The sequence below is a fragment of the Hyperolius riggenbachi genome, chromosome 2, assembly GCF_040937935.1.
Source record: "Hyperolius riggenbachi isolate aHypRig1 chromosome 2, aHypRig1.pri, whole genome shotgun sequence".
Classification (NCBI taxonomy): Eukaryota; Metazoa; Chordata; class Amphibia; order Anura; family Hyperoliidae; genus Hyperolius; species Hyperolius riggenbachi.
The window spans coordinates 559,431,081-559,451,867 of record NC_090647.1 but is presented as its reverse complement, the minus strand read 5'-3'; the positions used below and the strand labels follow the sequence as shown (position 1 = coordinate 559,451,867).

General features: G+C 45.5%; 1 protein-coding gene across 1 annotated transcript; it reads right to left on the bottom strand.

Moving 5' to 3' along the window:
* Nucleotides 1-1,325: 1,325 nt before the first annotated feature.
* On the bottom strand, nt 1,326-19,992 carry LOC137545146 (cystatin-A-like). The gene is made up of 3 exons (XM_068266257.1): nt 19,841-19,992; nt 7,373-7,474; nt 1,326-1,499 (listed from the first exon to the last, which is right to left on the bottom strand). The coding sequence occupies exons 1-3, from the start codon at nt 19,946-19,948 to the stop codon at nt 1,374-1,376; spliced, it is 336 nt and encodes a 111-aa protein (XP_068122358.1). The 5' UTR covers nt 19,949-19,992; the 3' UTR covers nt 1,326-1,373.
* Between the last annotated feature and the right edge of the window lie 795 nt (nt 19,993-20,787).

Sequence of the window (20,787 nt, the reverse complement as noted above, 5' to 3'; positions counted from 1 at the left end):
TGCTGCTGCTGCTGTCATAGGGAGAAGTTATGCATGCCCCCTCCATGCCCCCTGCAGGCTCTGTGTGTGTATAGTTTGTTTATCCCTCACAGACAGGTCTCTGCTCTCAGTTTTCTGAGTTTGTGAGGCTGAGAGGGAAGGAGTTGCTGCCTGTCACATTCTAATCCCAGACTGGAGTGCAGAATTCCCTATGTAATAAAAACTTGTAGTAAACTGTAACATGATATATATACCGTATATACTCGCAAGCAAGCCGAATTTTTCACCCCCCAAAAGTGGCCCAAAAGTTGGGGGGTCGGCTTGCTTGTGAGTCATGTGCCACAGTGCCAGTATGGGTAGGTGGTGCCCCTCCCCGCTCCCCCCGCGGCCGCCGCTGCTATTACCTTAGGCGGCGCCGCTTCCTCTATTCCCCTGTCCTGCTCCGGCGGTAACTAATTCACAGCAGCGCGCCCCTCGGCGCTGCTGTGTGATGACGGAGGAAACCATAGAGAGCGGCTTCCTGTAGCGGCGATATGTATCACCGTTACTATGGGAACCGCTCTCTATGGTTTCCTCCGTCATCACACAGCAGCGCCGAGGGGCGCGCTGCTGTGAATTAGTTACCGCCGGAGCAGGACAGGGGAATAGAGGAAGCTGCTGCCTAAGATAATAGCAGCGGCGGCCGCTGGTGGAGCGGGGAGGGGCACTACCCACCCACCCACCTACTCATACGGGCACTATGCTAGCTATACTGGGGCACTATACTAGCTATACTGGGGCACTATGCTAGCCATACTGGGGCACTATACTAGCCATACTGGGCACTATACTGGGGCACTACCTACCCATACTGGGCACGATACTAGCTATACTGGGCACTATGCTAGCTATACTGGGGCACTATACTAGCTATACTGGGGCACTATGCTAGCTATACTGGGCACTAGACTACCTATACTGGGCACTATACTAGCTATACTGGGGCACTTTACTAGCTATACTGGGGGACTACCTACCCATACTGGGCACTATAGTAGCTCTACTGGGCACTATACTAGCTATACTGGGACACACTGGGGGGATCACGCGGCCAGCATTTCCTACCCCCGGCTTATATGGGGGTCAATCATTTTTTCCTGGTTTGTCAGGTAAAAGTTGGGGGGTCGGCTTACATGCGGGTCGGCTTGCTTGCGAGTATATACGGTATATATATATATAGACACAAACATCACTTTCTGGTTAGCGGCCTTTTGTCTTTTGTTTGTAAACACTGCCTAAAACTGGTGATTAAAAGCCAGGATCGCGGCGGGAAGTGGTGGGAACCGCAAATAGGGATCCACAGTGACTCGATTGGTATGTTTTTTATTGTACAAATCAGACAGTACAGATTCTCTTTAAGGCTCTAGCTCATCCTCTTCAGTCTTATCCAGCTTGAAGTCTTGCAGAGAGACTGGCTCGTCTGTCTGGGGCAGCGGCTTAAACACCTTCAGATGGGCGCACTTATTGTCTCCATATGTAACCTGTAGAGAGAAAAGACAAACGTTCAGCACACAAATCAAACGTACAGCTTTATGTACTGCTGACAGTATCTTTATTATTGCCTTCATTTATATTAATAATGATGTTACTGGAATATTAGAGTGTAAGCTCCTCTGCTACAAAGACTTAGGCTACAGTCACTCTGTGTGCATCGCATAATGCCTGCACTACAACATGGACTTAATCGCTTTCGGACCGCGGTAATTGAGATCTACGCCCAGTTTGTGGCTGCCTAATCCTGCCTTGGCGTAGATTTCATTTACCGCGTCGTGTGGTCCCACTGCTCTTGCCGCTTCCGTCAATTTCTCCCTCACCGCAAGCCCCTTGCTCTGCTGTTGCTATGACGCCAGAGCTCTATGAGCCGGTCAGAAACCGATTTCATTGGCTTCTGACCCTGTGATTACTGTGAGCCAATCCCATTGGCTTACATTGCTGGACAGGGTCAGGGGCCAATGAAATCGGTTCCTGACCGTCTCACAGAGCTGTAGAGTCATAGCGACGGCAGAGAGAGGGACCTGCAGCAATGGGAGAGCAGCGTGACCAGTAAAAGCGGCGGGTCCATGGCAATTCGTCGGTAATCCCAGTTTTTTGGTAACAGCAGTCTCTGGTCCTTACAGGGACACTTAAGCCAGGAATAAAAACATCAGTCTTACTTTCCTGGGGCTTCTACCAGCCGCCCCGTGCCCTCGCAGTCACTTACGGAGCCTCCAGTCCCCCACCGCTAGCTAGTTTCATTTTCGCTTACAGGCCTGACAGGCTTGGCCATGCGTATTTTTCTTCGCGTTCCCATCCACAATAGCGTTGTGCGCCTGTGCAGGATGCTATTGAGGACGGGAACATGAAGAAAGATACGAGTGACCAGGCCTGCGCAGGTGCAGAAAGCCCGCCGACTCCCCATCAGGGCCTGTCAGCAAAAATGAAACTAGCTGGCGGTGGGGGACCGGAGGCTCCGTGATTGCAAGGGCACAGGACAGCTGCAGGGGGCTGGTAGAAGCCCCAGGTGAGTAAAACAGATTTTTTAATACTTGCTTAAGTGTCCCTTTAAGAGGCCACAGACTGCTGGTACGCAAGTGGTTTATGCAATAAAAGGCGCATGTAATAATCATAGCATGATTCATGAAGAATGGGAACATACGTTTGCACACGTTAGCCAACAACGCAGGGATGGATCTGAACATGTCCATACAATTGTCTGGGCAGTAAGTCCAAACTTAGTATGAACATGCTCTTAAAGGATATCAACCACCTTAAAAAATAGTTTCATACTCACCTAAGAAGAGGGAAGGCACTGGATCCCTTTGAGCCATCCTGGTCCCTTCTCCGTGCCCTCGTTCCACCCCCAGACTTCCATGACAACAATCCAATTTCAATGCCAAGGAAGTCTTCATGTCTCCTTGGAAGGCTTTGGAAGTACTCTGGTCTCCGTTCTGCACGTGTGCAAGCGTGGACTCGGTGTGCACAGTACGAAGCTGCGCATCTTTGGAAGTACTTGGAGACCTGAGTACCGTATTTTTTGAACCATAAGATGCACTTTTTCTGCCATAAAAGTGGGGGAAAAACCCAGTGCGTCTTATGGACCAAATAATACATATTCAGTCCGGCGCCAGGTGTCCCGATCCTCCCATGCTGTCTCCCTGGCACCCCTCATGGCCCCCCAAACTGTAGTACCAGTGCAGTGAGAATTCCTCTTTTACTACTTAATTGCCCAGGACGCCCCCTGCATTAATTTATGTGGGCAAGATAGACTTAACAGCCTGCAGACCCACCTGGCAGTAATACCCATGAGGCAAGATACTTAACTGCCCGCGGCCCCCCAGCAGTTATGCCCATGGGGTGACTTAAGACTGCACAGCTTACCTCTCATGTGTGTGTGTGTGTGTGTCCTCCTCTATGCCCATTGGTGTCTCCCTTGTGTCCTCCTCTATGCCCCTTTGTGTCCCCCCTGTGTCCTCCATTTGTCCCCATGTGTCCTCCTCTGCATGGGCACAGTACAGGGTGTCCACAACATTGGGGCAGGTTGGAGGTTCATATTGGCAGAAAATCACAAGTCAGGAACTCCCTGCATTTGCACTATAAGACGCAGTGACTTTTACCCCCACTTTTGGGGGAGAAAAAGCGAGTCTTATAGTCCAAAAAATACAGTAAGTAGCAAGAGAGGAATTCTCGCTGCACAGGTATTACAAAGCCAAGCACAATGACAATGGTGACATTCCATCTATGCTTATAGTGGTGGAGCTGGGTTGAGTTCCAAGTCCGAAACCAAGTGCCTTTGCCTTGCAGAGTAGAAGAAGTGAGGTCCTGCACAATGTCCCTTGAATATTGTAACCTTTATTGAGTCACATAAAATCAGCAGCACCGTGTAGCTAACATGTTTCAGAAGCACAATGATCCTTAGTCATAGCACCATAGCCTTTGCCATGTTTAGGAGGGGGAGAATATCTACAAGATACCCCTGCACCATGGACACACCGGGTTTAGTTTATTCTTTTTTTTTTCAGGAGCGTCTTATAGTCCGAAAAATACGGTACTTCCAAAGCTTTCCAAGGAGATCCAAAGATGCAGCTGGAGAAAACTGGAACGGGGCAGCGGGGGAATGAGGAGACTAAGAGGGGATACAGAGCCTACTCTCTTTTTAGGTGAGTATGTACATTTTTTTTATTTTATTTTTTTATTTTATTTTTTTATGTGGCCTTTAAATAAACTGTGTACTTTATAACATACAACTTTCCTACTGATCAACAATGCATGTACAATCCAGGCCTGAGAGGCAACTGGCAGTGTATTATTACACCGGTATGAAAAAAAGTACTTGCCCCTTCTTGATTTCCTCTAGAATTGCTTATTCGTAAAGGGTTCCCCAATAACCAAAATCAACTACAAAGTAACAAAGCAACTACTCCCTAAACATAATCCTTGGTGGCACCATCAGTACCAGCCACAACTGCATCCCAGCACTTTCAGTAACAGGAAATTGATCTTACAAAAAAATGTTTTAATATGTCTGTCAAGAGGGTATATTATTTTTAAATTATGGGCATGTGATTAGTGATGGGTGTAAAGCTGAAAAAACGCACCTTTATTTCCAAATAAAATATTTTCACCATAAATTGTACTAGGGATATAATTTTAACATTGCAATAACTGGAACAAATGGGCAAATAAAATGTGTGACTTTTATCCACAGAAGAACGTTTTATTTTAAAACTATGATGGCCAAAAACTAGGAAATAATGCATTTTTTCAATTTTTTTCTTATTATTCCCATTAAAATGCATTTAGAATAAAATAATTCTTAGCATAATGTACCACCCAAAGAAAGCCTAATTGGTGCTGGAAAAAAACAAGGTAAATATCATTTCGTTGTGATAAGTAGTGATAAAGTTATTGGGGAAAGAATGGGAGAAGCGCTGAAATGTGAAAATAACTCTCGTCCATAAGGTGAAAACAACCCGCGGGCTGAAGTGGTTAATGTCTCTTCATTACAATGTTCAAGTCAGGACGCCTTCCTGGTACCTAAACCCTATCTCATGTGTCACGGCTGTCAAGCTATCATCATGCTCAGTGGAGTTTCCCTTTAAATCCGAAGAAAGGTGCACAGAAGTGTTTTGAGAATATAGTTTAGTTTGTTTCTCTTGGGAAAACTTAAAAAAATTCCTCACAACACAAGCAAAACAAATGCTTTTTACAGAAGAGCCAGATACACACAGCAATGGCACCCTAAGCCCAGCATGATTCCGAGTTGCATCCTCAAAGAAACATTGCAAACAGATTTGCTCCAAGCCTTTTGGTGTATGCTCCAAGTGAGTTGAAATCTGTTATATGTTCTATAGAGTGCTACAATTCATAGTTTGCTATGTTTAAGGGTAAAATAAACACTAGCGATTGCGATTCAGCAAAGTCCTTTTTTTCCCCGGTGATTGCGATTTTGCTATGCACTGCATGGCATAGCCAAATCGCTGCAATAACCGCTCCACGGTGCGATCGCGCTTTAGTAAAAATTGAATCGCGGTAGTGTAAATAACCTCCCGCGATTCCTATGTTATTTAGCAAACCCTAGCGATTTTAAAATCGCTAGCGATTTGCGATTTTGCGATTCAGCAATCGTAAGCTCCTCTAGTGGAAAAAGGCCCTAAACATCCAGTAAAATGTGACAAATAAGTAAATGTGTAGCATTTTAGCCATGTTTAATTAATTCTGACAAATGAGACCAGGCCACCAATTTCGGCCCGAAATTGGTCACATTGTTGATCAGGCATGCTTTTGGCAGAAACGATTTTCATCTGATTCAATAATAATTATCGTATCGGATGGTCAATTGGCCGCCAAGTCGAGGGATGTGTGGCCACCTTTAACCCATTGTCTCCCTTAAAGGAAACCAGAGATGTACAATGCTGCAGATTTGATGCTTATCCAGTGCTTGCTCCAGCCCCATAAGCTCGTCTGGGTCCCACGCCATCCTCCCAGGCTCCCACGGTCTGCCGTTCAGCTGTAATCAGCCCCAGTAACAGGCTCAGTCGCGTCAGTCCAGATCTACTGCGCATGTGCGGGAGGTCGTGCATGCGCAAAAGACCCCGACTGGACATGACTGAGCCTGTTACTGGGGCTGATTACGGCTGAACGGCAGACCGCAAGAGAACGGCGTGGGACTCAGACGAGCTTATGGGACTGGAGCAAGCACTGGGTAAGTATCAAATCTGCAGCATTGTACGGTGCAAGAAACATTAAACAAGGTGCAGAAACATTACACAGTAAAGTGCTCCTATACAAACAGGACATTAGCTATGGCTGTGATCACTCTCTAAAGGGGCCCATACACTGGTCGATTTTAGCCATCGATAGACGGCCGATTCGACTGTTTTGATTGAATCGGCTAGAATTCGATGCAGCAGAAAGCATGATCGATCAGCAGATCGATCGATTTTCGGCCAATTTTGATCGATTTGATCAATCAGTCCGGACGGAAAATCTGCCGGCAGCCGATCGATGGCCCATAGGGTTGCATTGAAACGAATGGTGCAACACTGCATTTCAATCGAATTTCAATAGATTTCATACTGAAATCTATTGAAATTCAATTCCTACTGTGTGACACTCATCAGATACATTCCTGTCAGATTTGACCTGATAGGCATCTGAGAGAAATCTATCTGATGGTCGAATCTGCTGCAAATCTGTAAGTGTATGGTCACCTTAAGTTTGATTTGTGTGCTGATCAGATCTCTGCAGAACTGTGTAGTGCACCTGTAGGTGTAGCTGTGTTAGCTGGGTCACTTTGCACAGGTACTGAATAATCATGGTGGCAGGATTGGCTACAACTGCAACAGACCACAATACATAACAAGTGTGTGGTTTGATGAGTAAATTGAATTGCCATATGTGAAATTTCAACCTCTTAGTCACTCTTGTGGAGATTTAGCTGGTTTTAATGTGGTTTGTATGTGGTTTTCGTCTTGAGCTAGTGGTTGCTCATAATAAAGTTTTTGGTATATTTTGAATACGCTGAGCTTGATTTTAACTATTTTTTACCTTTAATTTATTTAGCTCTGATTAACCACAGAAGAGCTTTGTTTTTTTTTTCTTGTCAAATCACAAATCAAATTAGTTATGCACAGACAGCAGCGCCTAATAATGCTATTTTATGACCTGAGGGGGTCTTGCTTTTGTCCACAAGTAATTTCATCTGTGTAAGAATCACACCTGTATGGACATTAAAGCATCTAGAGAAAGTTTTATTGTGTTATGCCACATTGTAATTACCCGCAAAGGCACATTTGATCAAAATGATGAAGTTATACCCATATCTATTGAAAGAAACTATTAGTCTAGTTAATAAATCAGTCTATAAATCACTTACCTTGATGAGGTATATTGTGCCGGCAACAACCTGCGTCCTGTACAATATGGCCGTCAGATTCCCGCAGTTCACTCCAGACTTCTTCTCAAAATCCGGTCTCACCTGAAGAAGACAAGATGCCCATGTGGGTCAGATTTACAGGAAGTGAAATACAAACCCAGATTCTCCACATACCAGCAATAAGGCCTATGGGGTTCAATTACTGAGCTTGGAGTCTCAAAGAATATGTGCCTAACCAAAAAAGACTTGGATGGATTTTTTTTAATGCAATACATAACCAGTGGGGCTCAGAGGTAGCGGCCACATCTGGGCCCTTGTGCCAGAGGGGCCCACCCTCAACCATAGAATTGGCTCTTTGGGGTTGATTCACTATAACAAAAAGCGTGCCTTTTCAGAGTTAACATGCCTTATCAGAGTAGCATAGCGAGCGCTACGAACTTATGCCTGCTAATTGGCAATGATGAGAGCTCCACTTGTCCTGCCCTGAGCCCCTGCGGGTCCAATCACTTTAAAGGACATTATCCCCACACTTTGATTTGTCCAAAAGGCTGCCTGTCACTTGACAGGAAACTTGACAGGCAGCATATTGGGCAGCCTTACTCTGATAAGGCACACTAACTCTGTGTGAAGGATTGTGGAAAAGCCGCCGCATGCTCTGACGGCGCGGCGGCTAGTTCCGCGTTCAGCCCGGCGGTTTCTGCGCGCCGACATGTGTCTGATGTGGTTCAGCCTTCCTGTGCACATAGCGTGCGTGCACGCCGAGAGGCAGAAGCTTTATGGGAAGCAGAAAGGGGTCAGCTGACTCTACTGGTCAGCTGATCCCAGAGCGAACGGCGGTTGGCTGAAGGGGACTGGGCGGCGCTGATCTGCGCTGCACTATATAGCTGCTTGTCCTTCAGTCTCACGTTGTCTGCCGTTGCGAATGCTTATGTGTTGGCACACAGACCACAGTCAGATCCTACAGTGTGTTAAGAGCCAGGTGGACCTGGGGATTCACACTGAGCTAGATTACTCTTGTGGCTTTACTGTTATGCTCTAGACCAGTTCCAGGGTGTTGTGACTACGGACCTCACACCCAAGACTAGGATACTGTTTCAGTTCTATGTTATGCTCTAGACCAGTTCCAGGGTGTTGTGACTACGGACCTCACACCCAAGACTAGGATACTGTGTCAGTTCTATGTTATGCTCTAGACCAGTTCCAGGATGTTGTGACTACGGACCTCACACCCAAGACTAGGATACTGTGTCAGTTCTATGTTATGCTCTAGACCAGTTCCAGGATGTTGTGACTACGGACCTCACACCCAAGACTAGGATACTGTGTCAGTTCTATGTTATGCTCTAGACTAGTTCCAGGGTGTTGTGACTATGGACCTCACACCCAAGACTAGGATACTGTGTCAACTCTATGTTATGCTCTAGACTAGTTCCGGGGTGTTGTGACTATGGACCTCACACCCAAGACTAGGATACTGTGTCAATTCTATGTTATGCTCTAGACCAGTTCCAGGATGTTGTGACTACGGACCTCACACCCAAGACTAGGATACTGTGTCAGTTCTATGTTATGCTCTAGACTAGTTCCAGGGTGTTGTGACTATGGACCTCACACCCAAGACTAGGATACTGTGTCAATTCTATGTTATGCTCTAGACTAGTTCCGGGGTGTTGTGACTACGGACCTCACACCCAAGACTAGGATACTGTGTCAGTTCTATGTTATGCTCTAGACTAGTTCCGGGGTGTTGTGACTACGGACCTCATACCCAAGACTAGGATACTGTGTCAGTTCTATGTTATGCTCTAGACCAGTTCCAGGGTGTTGTGACTACGGACCTCACACCCAAGACTAGGATACTGTGTCAGTTCTATGTTATGCTCTAGACTAGTTCCAGGGTGTTGTGACTATGGACCTCACACCCAAGACTAGGATACTGTGTCAATTCTATGTTATGCTCTAGACTAGTTCCGGGGTGTTGTGACTACGGACCTCACACCCAAGACTAGGATACTGTGTCAGTTCTATGTTATGCTCTAGACTAGTTCCGGGGTGTTGTGACTACGGACCTCATACCCAAGACTAGGATACTGTGTCAGTTCTATGTTATGCTCTAGACCAGTTCCAGGGTGTTGTGACTACGGACCTCACACCCAAGACTAGGATACTGTGTCAGTTCTATGTTATGCTCTAGACCAGTTCCAGGGTGTTGTGACTACGGACCTCATACCCAAGACTAGGATACTGTGTCAGTTCTATGTTATGCTCTAGACCAGTTCCAGGGTGTTGTGACTACGGACCTCACACCCAAGACTAGGATACTGTGTCAGTTCTATGTTATGCTCTAGACCAGTTCCAGGATGTTGTGACTACGGACCTCACACCCAAGACTAGGATACTGTGTCAGTTCTATGTTATGCTCTAGACTAGTTCCAGGGTGTTGTGACTATGGACCTCACACCCAAGACTAGGATACTGTGTCAATTCTATGTTATGCTCTAGACTAGTTCCGGGGTGTTGTGACTACGGACCTCACACCCAAGACTAGGATACTGTGTCAGTTCTATGTTATGCTCTAGACTAGTTCCGGGGTGTTGTGATCACAGACCTCACACCCAAGACTAGGGTATTCTGTAGGCTAGTTCCAGGGTGTTGTGATCACGGACCTCACACCCAGAGCTAGGATTGTATTGTATGTGTATTTGCCTTAACCCGGTTCCAGGGCATAGAGAATAGGCCCTCACACCTAGTTAGGGCAAGTCTGTTCATATTAGCAGCAGGGCTTCCTGCAACCAAGCCTGGGTCCCTCTTCTAGGGAGTCCTCAGGCTACAGGAATATTCCCCACAGTCAGGGGAGTATTCCTCAAGTCACTCAGGCCACCGGGGTCTCTGGTGGTCTATGCTCAGAGTTGTACTGTTACACCAAACACTCACATTATACTGGTGTCCAGAGGTTAGACATACCTGGATTATTGGTGATACTGCAGATCATCCATAATCTGGTGTATATCTGCATTACGGGTGATTCTGCAGATCACCAGTAATCAGATTCTCTCTGCGTGTTGACACCCATCGTTACACTCTGATAAGGCACACTAACTCTGATTAGGCATGTTAACTCTGATAAGGCACGCCAACTCTGATAAGGAACGCTAACTCTGATCAGGCACGTTAATTCTGATAAGGCACACTAACTCTGATAAGGCATGTTAACTCTGATAAGGCACGCTATTTATTATAGTGAATCAACCCCTTTATTGGTCCTGTGCTGATAATATTCAGTTCTATAGATGCTTTAATTAGTAGTTATCAAGGCTGGATTCACTATAAGGCACTGTAGGCATGTGCCTACAGGCACTGATGATGGAAAGGCAGCTCACTCTCAGTGCGCCTCCTTCCCTGTGCAGAGTCCTGAGCAGAGTGTAAATGAGAGGTTACTCGCTCTGCTCTCTGCATTTAACTCACGGGATCTACCTTGAGTCAGGAACACCTCTAGCTACCTAATAGTGAGGGTACCTATGGCTACCTAATGCTAAGGGACACCTGTAGCTACATGACAGGCAGGGGAAGTAGGGGGAAAGTGACAGCTGGGACAGTCAGCACACATGTAGTGCAGTTTAGTGGGAGTTTGTAGGTTCATGTTGGGCAAAGTCTAAGGTGCCAGGACATCTGTACCTATAGGCTCCTGTGATGTAAATCCGGGCCTGGTAGTTATCATTAACACACTGTTTCCGATCCCCTGCTTGCAACTCTGGCACTGTGTTGTCCTTGGCAGGTTTTGGTTTGCCATATCAATTGTTATGTATATAGTGCTTGGTGGGTACAATGTAAAACTTGCACTGGAGCCCACAACTTCTTAGCTACACCACATAGCATTTATTTAATTGTGCTCCTGTGAGTGTAATAAAGGTGGCCATGATGGGCAAATTCGAGTTTGACCAAGGAACAAATCTCTCTCTGATTGAGTCTGATTAGAGAGAGATCTATCAGCTGCCCTTATAACGCAGGCGGACCCTGATTCATTTCAGCATGAAATCTCTGGGGAATCGAACAAGTCCTTTGCAACACCCTTGTGTGCATTTATACATCACCTGTCCTGTGTCGCCCACCGCACTGTGCCCATCCGTCTTCAGAATCTCCAGTTCTTCTGTTAGCGCTATACACACTGCATACACTAGGGGGCAGTACCACGGGTTTTGCCACATTTAACGCCCATCCCGATATCGCTCAGCCTTTACTACCACACGTCCAATCAACCAAGATGGCCCGGTATCTTGCAGTATGTTCGATCGATACATGCAACTGATTTTGGCTTGGTAGCACCAATTGTCATCTGGGTAAATAATAATTATCGAATCGGATGGTCGATCGGCCGCCAAGTCTGGAGATGTATGGCCACCTTTAGGCTCTTCACCACCATGGTATCATTGTTCTACTTGTCTGGGTGTATGGCCACCTTTAGGCTCTTCACCACCATGGTATCATTGTTCTACTTGTCTGGGTGTTTGTCCACCTTTAGGCTCCTCACCACCATGGTATCATTGTTCTACTTGTCTGGGTGTATGGCCACCTTTAGGCTCTTCACCACCATGGTATCATTGTTCTACGTGTCTGGGTGTATGGCCACCTTTAGGCTCTTCACCACCATGGTATCATTGTTCTACTTGTCTGGGTGTGTGGCCACCTTTAGGCTCTTCACCACCATGGTATCATTGTTCTGCTTGTCTGGGTGTATGGCCATCTTTAGGCTCTTCACCACCATGGTATCATTGTTCTACGTGTCTGGGTGTATGGCCACCTTTAGGCTCTTCACCACCATGGTATCATTGTTCTACGTGTCTGGGTGTATGGCCATCTTTAGGCTCTTCACCACCATGGTATCATTGTTCTACTTGTCTGGGTGTATGGCCACCTTTAGGCTCTTCACCACCATGGTATCATTGTTCTGCTTGTCTGGGTGTATGGCCATCTTTAGGCTCTTCACCACCATGGTACCATTGTTCTACTTGTCTGGGTATATTGCCACCTTTAGGCTCTTCACCACCATGGTATCATTGTTCTACGTGTCTAGCCAGCAGCCCACTGTACACCTCTAGATCTGATCTGACTGCAGGGGGTAAATCTGAATGTGCCTGGGAAACCTAGCTAGGGATGAGGCTTAGATTTCATAATTGAATGCATATGCTGTATTTTTGTTTTAATCAAAACACATTTGAGCTTTTACAATAAAATAATGTAAAATATCTGGTGTGGCTGTTGATTGGTTTCTCCATCTCCCTCCCTCTGTATGAATCCAGTCTGAACTTGCTTGAGCTGACAGTCAAAAGCGAGCCAGGGATGATGTCAGAGGAAAGGGAAGTCTGCCCTTATCCCTCCACTGCAGTCATCTGCTGCAACAGGTATCTGACTTTTATAAACTTTCCCATAATGTTTATTTATAGAAAAAATTAGAATCAGTGCCGGCTCTACCATGAAGCTACCTGAATCATCAGGTGGCAAAATCTAGTGGGGAGGCTGGCGACATCTTAGTATGCAGAGTAGCTGCAGCGGCGCACAGTAACCCGGTCCATTCCCAGGCCCTCTCGTCTTCAGCATTGCAGCCTATCACCATGCGGTAGTGTCTCTCTATAGGCTCCCAATGTATATCATGTGACATCGGGAGTCTACGGAGAGATGCTACTGCAGGGTAATAGGCTGAAGTGCAGAAGAGGAGAGGACCTGGCGCTGGAGCAGGTCATTGTACTCTTCTGCATCTGTGTAATATGTTGGCGCTTTATAAATACAATAAATAATAATAAACTGCCCTGTCCTGTATAATGAATGGTGGCAGGAGGATGGGACGTTTCTGCTGTGAGCCACACGTGCAATGTACTCCTATGGGCCGCTCGTGATTTGCGAATATTTTGCGTTTTCCATTTTTCTGTCTGTGTTGCAGAAAAAACTATCTCCGTTCAGCTTTTTTTGCATGCTGCGAGCATTTCAAAATCAATTTATTTTTCTGTTATTTGCTAAAAATGCAGCCAAATGATTTCCAAAATGGAGTAAAAGCACACAAATGCAATTGCGGCAAAATACAAGCAATTTCTCACGCCTCAAGTGTGCACCCCTTTAAGTGGTCCTATACACCCAAAGCTAAAATTTCAGTAACTACAGTTACATAAAAGAACATTTGAAAGCAATCCCACACATTCTCTGTGTGGAAAAACGGTATACTTTCACTGAAGAGGGCAGAAGAAGCTTCCTTATCTCTGTATTGGCAAAGGCATCGACAAAGGCAGAAGACACTCTGTTTTGATTCTGCTTCCTGTTCTCTCTCCCTCCTCCCTTCCTCTGCTGAACATATCCATAACCCTGGCAACAGCTGAGTCACTTTAAGAGAAAAGGAGGACTGGCCAGAGTGAAGAAACTTGCCTTCAGAGAGCTTTAGCCAGCAATGATTACATTTGCCATCAGCCAGACATACGTTATCTTGTACTGTTCTGATTGCACCGCACCATTCCCCCATGCATTTTACCCTGTTGTGCCAACAGGGTAGTATGTGTTGCCCTGGACAGGAAGTACATCACTGGATTGCTGTCGATCTGTGCATGTGCGCCATGCCTCTACCGTAATTGTTCCTGCATGCTTACCACATCGCCATAGACTTGCATGATCCATGCGGTAGGCACAGATCATGCAGCGACGCAGTTTGCATGAGCTTGCATCAACTTTGCTACTTCTTTTGTACCAAATTGCATCGTTTTAGTCTGTAAGTCTCCATAGACTTACATTGCCCTCTCAACGAGCTACGGTGAGGGAGAGTATCGTAATGCTATGAAATGCAATACGTGTGAAAGTAGCCTTAATGGAACGAGGTCCGACTTTACAAGAGAAAAAAGCGACTGCATTTAGATACATTTATAGCGTGCTAGAGAGGCGTTTCTTACATTGTATTTTCTCCTCATAGTCACAAATACATGACAGGACAAGCAACATTTTACACAATATGAAGCAAAGCTTGCCAAGAACAAGTGTAATTCTGATAAGATTCTGACGCCCATGTGATGTCACATGGGAACATTGCTTGCAGCAACTAGCCTCTGCAACGTGTCTCTGGATGCTGCAGTGAGCCTCTAAACACTGAAACTGTGTAAGGACTGGGACCCACTATGAGAAATTAGACCAGATTAGCACCCACCCTGATGTATAGGCAGCCAGATTAGCCCTCTGCAGTGTAAGTAGCCAGATTACCCCCTGAAGTATGGGTACCTAAATTAGCCTCTTAACGTATAGGTAATCAGACTATCCACCTGACATATACAGTGGGTTGCAAAAGTATTCGGCCCCCTTGAAGTTTTCCACATTTTGTCATATTACTGCCACAAACATGCATCAATTTTATTGGAATTCCACATGAAAGACCAACACAAAGTGGTGTACACATGAGAAGTGGAACGAAAATTATACATGATTCCAAACATTTTTTACAAATCAATATCTGCAAAGTGGTGTGTGCATAATTATTTGCCCCCCTTTGATCTGAGTGTAGTCAGTTGCCTATAGACATTGCCTGATGAGTGCTAATGACTAAATAGAGTGCACATGTGTGTAATCTAATGTCAGTACAAATACAGCTGCTCTGTGAGGGCCTCAGAGGTTGTCTAAGAGAATATTGGGAGCAACAACACCGTGAAGTCCAAAGAACACACCAGACAGGTCAGGGATCAAGTTATTGAGAAATTTAAAGCAGGCTTAGGCTACAAAAAGATTTCCAAAGCCTTGAACATCCCAGGGAGCACTGTTCAAGCGATCATTCAGAAATGGAAGGAGTATGGCACAACTGTAAACTTACCAAGAAAAGGCCATCCACCTAAACTCACAGGCTGAACAAGGAGAGCGCTGATCAGAAATGCAGTCAAGAGGCCCATGGTGACTCTGGACGAGCTGCAGAGATCTACAGCTCAGGTGGGGGAATCTGTCCATAGGACAACTATTGGTCATGCACTGTACAAAGTTGGCCTTTATGGAAGAGTGGCAAGAAAAAAGGCATTGTTAACAGAAAGCATAAGAAGTCCCATTTGCAGTTTGCCACAAGCCATGTGGGGGACACAGCAACCATGTGGAAGAAGGTGCTCTGGTCAGTTGAGACCAAAATGGAACTTTTTGGCCAAAATGCAAAACGCTGTGTGGCGGAAAACTAACACTACACATCACTCTGAACACACCGTCCCCACTGTCAAATATGGTGGTGGCAGCATCATGCTCTGGGGGTGCTTCTCTTCAGCAGGGACAGGGAAGCTGGTCAGAGTTATTATTATTATTATTATTATTTAGTATTTATATATAGTTGATGGGAAGATGGATGGAGCCAAATACAGGGCAAACTTGGAAGAAAACCTCTTGGAGACTGCAAAAGACTTGAGACTGGGGTGGAGGTTCACCTTCAAGCAGGACAATGACCCTAAACATAAAGCCAGGGCAACAATGGAATGGTTTAAAACAAAACATATCTATGTGTTAGAATGGCCCAGTCAAAGTCCAGATCTAAATCCAATCGAGAATCTGTGGCAAGATCTGAAAACTGCTGTTCACAAACGCTGTCCATTTAATCTGACTGAGCTGGAGCTGTTTTGCAAAGAAGAATGGGCAAGAATTTCAGTCTCTGGATGTGCAAAGCTGGTAGAGACATACCCTAAAAGACTGGCAGCTGTAATTGCAGCAAAAGATGGTTCTACAAAGTATTGACTCAGGGGGCCGAATAATTACGCACATCCCACTTTGCAGTTATTTATTTGTAAAAAATGTTTGGAATGATGTATGATTTTCGATCCACTTCTCACATGTACACCACTTTGTATTGGTCATTCACGTGGAATTTCAATAAAATTGATGCATGTTTGTGGCAGTAATGTGACAAAATGTGGAAAACTTCAAGAGGGCCGAATACATTTGCAACCCACTGTAGGTAGCCAGATTGACCCCACCCCCAAAGTATAGGTAGCCAGTTTAGGCCCCCAGATATAGGGAGCCAGATTGGGGCCCTTCCCCGATATATATATATATATATATATATATATATATATATACATACATATATATATAGAGCCAGATTAGCCAACGAAAGTATAAGTAGCCAGGGCCGGTTCAAGTAACAATTGGGCCCTAGGGCAAAATCAGCCTGGGGGCCCCCCAAGCCTCAGACCAAAAAGCGCCATTAGAGGTCCTTTGTTGCAGCCAAATTTCCCTCCTGGGCTCCTGAGCTGGCTGCTGACCCTCCCCCAATTACCTCCCAACTTAACAGACTCTGCAGAGTCCCTGGAAAGCAACAGTTAAGATGGGTGAGGGACACCTTGGGGACCCCTACAGGCTCTGGGGCCCTGGGGCTATTGCCCATTTTTTCCTATGGTAGCTCCGGCCCTGTAGGTAGCCATATTAGTCCCCTGAAGTATAGGTAGCCAGATTAGTCCCCTGAAGTATAGGTAGCCAGATTAGCCCCATCCCCCCCCCCCCCGAAGTATAAGTAGACAGATTATGAACACAATGTCCCTGGCTACAGTCCTCCCCCACAGTGTCCCTTGCTACAGTGCTTCCGAAAAAGTGTTCCTTGCTACAGTGCTACTCCATAGTTTCCCTTGCTACAGTGCCCCCCACAGTGTCCCATGCTACAGTGCTCCCCCACAGTGTCTCTTGCTACAGTCCTCCCCCACAGTATCCCTTGCTACAGTGCTCCCCCACAGTGTCCCTGGCTACAGTGCTCCCCCACAGTGTCCCTTGCTACAGTCCTCCCCCACAGTGTCCCTTGCTACAGTGCTCCCCCACAATGTCCCTTTCTACAGTGCTCCCCCACAGTGTCCCTTTCTACAGTGCTCCCCCACAGTGTCCCTGGCTACAGTGCTCCCCCACAGTGTCCCTTGCTACAGTGCCCCCCACAGTGTCCCTTGCTACAGTGCTCCCCCACAGTGTCCCTTGCTACAGTGCTTCCCCACAGTGTCCCTTGCTACAGTGCTCCCCCACAGTGTCCCTTGCTACAGTGCTCCCCACAGTATCCCATGCTACAGTGCTTGCCCACAGTTTCCCTTGCTACAGTGCTCCCCCACAGTGTCCCTTGATACAGTGCGGGAGCGCGCGGGAGCGAGCACCGGCGGCGGGGAACCGAGGATCGTAGGAGGACGGCGCTGGACATGACAGCTGCAGGGGGCTGATAGAAGCTCCAGGTAAGTGTTAGTTTATGTTTTTTTTTAAACATGTCATAGAACCCCTTTAAGTACCAACTGGCTCTGTCCCCTTAAAGAGGAACTGTCGCAAAAATCTTAAAATTTAAAATACACACGCATACAAATAAAAAGTACATTTCCTCCAGAGTAAAATGAGCCATAAATTACTTTTCTCCTATGTTGCTGTCACTTACAGTAGGTAGTAGAAATCTGACATTACCGACAGATTTTGGGCTAGTCCATCTCTCCATAGGGAATTCTCAGTGTGGCCTTTATTCTTTATAAAGACATTCCCTGAAAAAAATGTATACAAAAATGCTGGCCAGCCTCCCTGCTCACTGTACACTATTTTGGCAGGGTGATGGAGCAACTGCCATTCACTAAGTGCTTTTAAAAGTAAAAAGAACCCTGAGAACCCCCTATGAGAAGATGGACTAGTCCAAAATCTGTCGGTAATAACAGATTTCTACTTCTTATTGTAAGTGACAGCAACATAGGAGAAAAGTAATTTATGGCTCATTTTACTCTGGGAGAAAAGTACTTCTTATTTGTATGTGTTTTAAATTTTAAGATTTTCGTGACAGCTCCCCTTTAAGGCCCAGAGACAACCGGTAACAGAAACCGCCACACATACCCGCACCTACCTCCATACACGCCACACACCCATGCCTCAGCACACCCGCTCTGCCATCTCTATGACCGGCTCTGTGAGCCGGTCAGGAGCCTCTTTCATTGGCTACTGACCGTGTGATCAATGTAAGCCAATGGGAGTTGCTTACATTGGTGACAGGAACCAATGAAATCGTCTCACAGGGCTCTGCTGTCATAGTTTCGGCAGGGCAAGTGAGCTGCAGCCGGGAGACAGTGATGAGATCGCCGGGAGCGATGAAAGCGGCGAGAAGGCACAGTGGCGGTGGTGTGAAATCTATACCCTGGCATGCATTAGAGCATCAACACAGGGCTTAGACTTCAATCACTGCCATCCGGAAGTGGTTAAATTTGACTTTTGAGCGAAATTGTCATTCAAAATCATTTTCACACAGTGTTAGACCAAGAACTCCAATGGAGATCGGAGTGTGCTAAAGCTGATATGACCCTGATGCCCAAGGGTCGCCGATTCAAGAAACCAAGATCAGCAGCACCACTCTTGAAGAAATAGCTCTTTATTCAGACACGTAATTAAAATCACATGCCAGTAAAATGGGCTTAGATGCAGCTACGGCCCACTGTTTCAAATGCTTCTTTATCAAGCTGCAAGCTCATAAGCTTATGAGCTTGCAGCTTGACAAAGAAGCATTCGAAACAGCGGGCTGTTGCTACGTCTAAGCCCATTTTACTGGCATGTGATTTTAATTACGTGTCTGAATAAAGAGCTCTTTCTTCAAGAGTGGTGCTGTTAATCTTGGCTTCTCGAATCAAAAATAATTTTGTAATAGTGATTTTTTGCAAATTTTCACATTATTGATGTGAAAATATACCGGTAGTATGTTTTTGTGTTTTTGCTGTAAAAATCATGTTTTTTTTTTAAATATTTGTGAATTTTTGCCATATTGCGAAAATGCAAAGTATTCTTGCGAAAAATTTCTTGAAATCAAAAATGCCCATTTTTGATGCAAAACCGACTTTGATAAAAATTCACCAGCAACACTGCTTTATAGAGTTTTATATGGAATTCACATAATTTAACCACTTGAGGACCGCAGTGTTAAACCCCCCTAAAGACCAGGCCATTTTTCTGTAAATTGGCCACTGTAGCTTTAAGGCCTCGCTGCAGGGCCATCCAACGCAGCACACAAGTGATTCCTGCCCTCTTTTCTCCCCACCAACAGAGCTCTCTGTGTGTTTATTTTGTTTTTTATAAATGTTTTTGTAATTTTCTTCAATAAAAATGCCTATTTATTTATTATATTTTTTTTTTACTAACTCCCTCCCTCCCGCCAACAATTCAAAAACCTGACCAATGTACCACACACATTTTTTCCCCAGTCATGAATAAAATAATTGAAAGCTCGGAAAAATCTGGAACTGTACATCAAGTAGTTGACAATCCATCACACACTATACAATTCCTGATAAAGTTGGTCTGAAATTTCCAACATGTCCAATCTCCAAAAATTGAGAACAAAAATGGGAAATTCGATGGGATTTATCAAGCTCTCGATTTTTCGGGACAACCATTTGAAATGATCGAATTGGTGATAAATTGGATCTTGTAATTGTATGGTGTGTGGCCACCTTAAGCCTTTCATTCTGCTGATAAGGGGGCAATACTCACGCTATCACAGATTTCTTGTACTTCTGGGGTAGCTTGCTTCGCCTTGCCAAACCCCCCAACCATGTGTGGCTTTGGTTGCTTCGGTCTGTTGTCCACGTCGTCACACATTCTTTTCAGCTGTTGCTCAACACACTGGCAACACTCAACGATTGAGCTCTTATATACCTGTGAGCTGCACCATTCCAGGAAGAGATCGGGTGTGTCTAATAATTACTGACACTGTGAATAGTGTGCCTTCCTCGGGATTAAACTGATATTTCAGGATATTGTGCTGCAAATATCCAATTATTTATCCAGAAACATGATGGCTAGCAATGGTGACAAATTGATAAGTTGATAGACCCCCCCTCCAGTAGAATGGTACGGGCTGCACGCATGCCTGGGGGCGGGGCGGGATTGGCAGGGGAGGTTTGGTGGGTAGACTGGTCTGTGCAGTTTGCAGGTTGGAGATGGTACCTGATGAGTCAGGGAAAGCATGTAATTATCTAGCATAATATAGAGATTATACACAGTTTTATAGGTTTGTTATGTAGATGATTATCTCTCAAGCCCAGTCAGGGTCGGATTTGTTTTTTTTTATGGCCCAATGCCCCCTATAACAAGCCGCCCCAGCATCCCAATCCTCCCCTCCAACATACACATACTTCTCGCCCAGCAAACATTCAGTCTAAACTGATGAATTATAATAATGACAATCGCATGTGAAAGCAGTAGCAGTAGAGGGTGGTACCGAGTTAGCTATCAGTAAAAGCAGGAATTTTGAATCAGGTTGATATAAGATGACCCGAGGGGTGGGCCCACAGATACAGAGGGTACACGATGCCACACAGACAACGGTTCTTACCCAGCACTAAAGTTTACTAAATAGTAATAAAGTATACATAGCTGGGCATTTATAAACTGTCAGATAACAAAAGAATAAATCATACAGTGACAGTAATACTGTG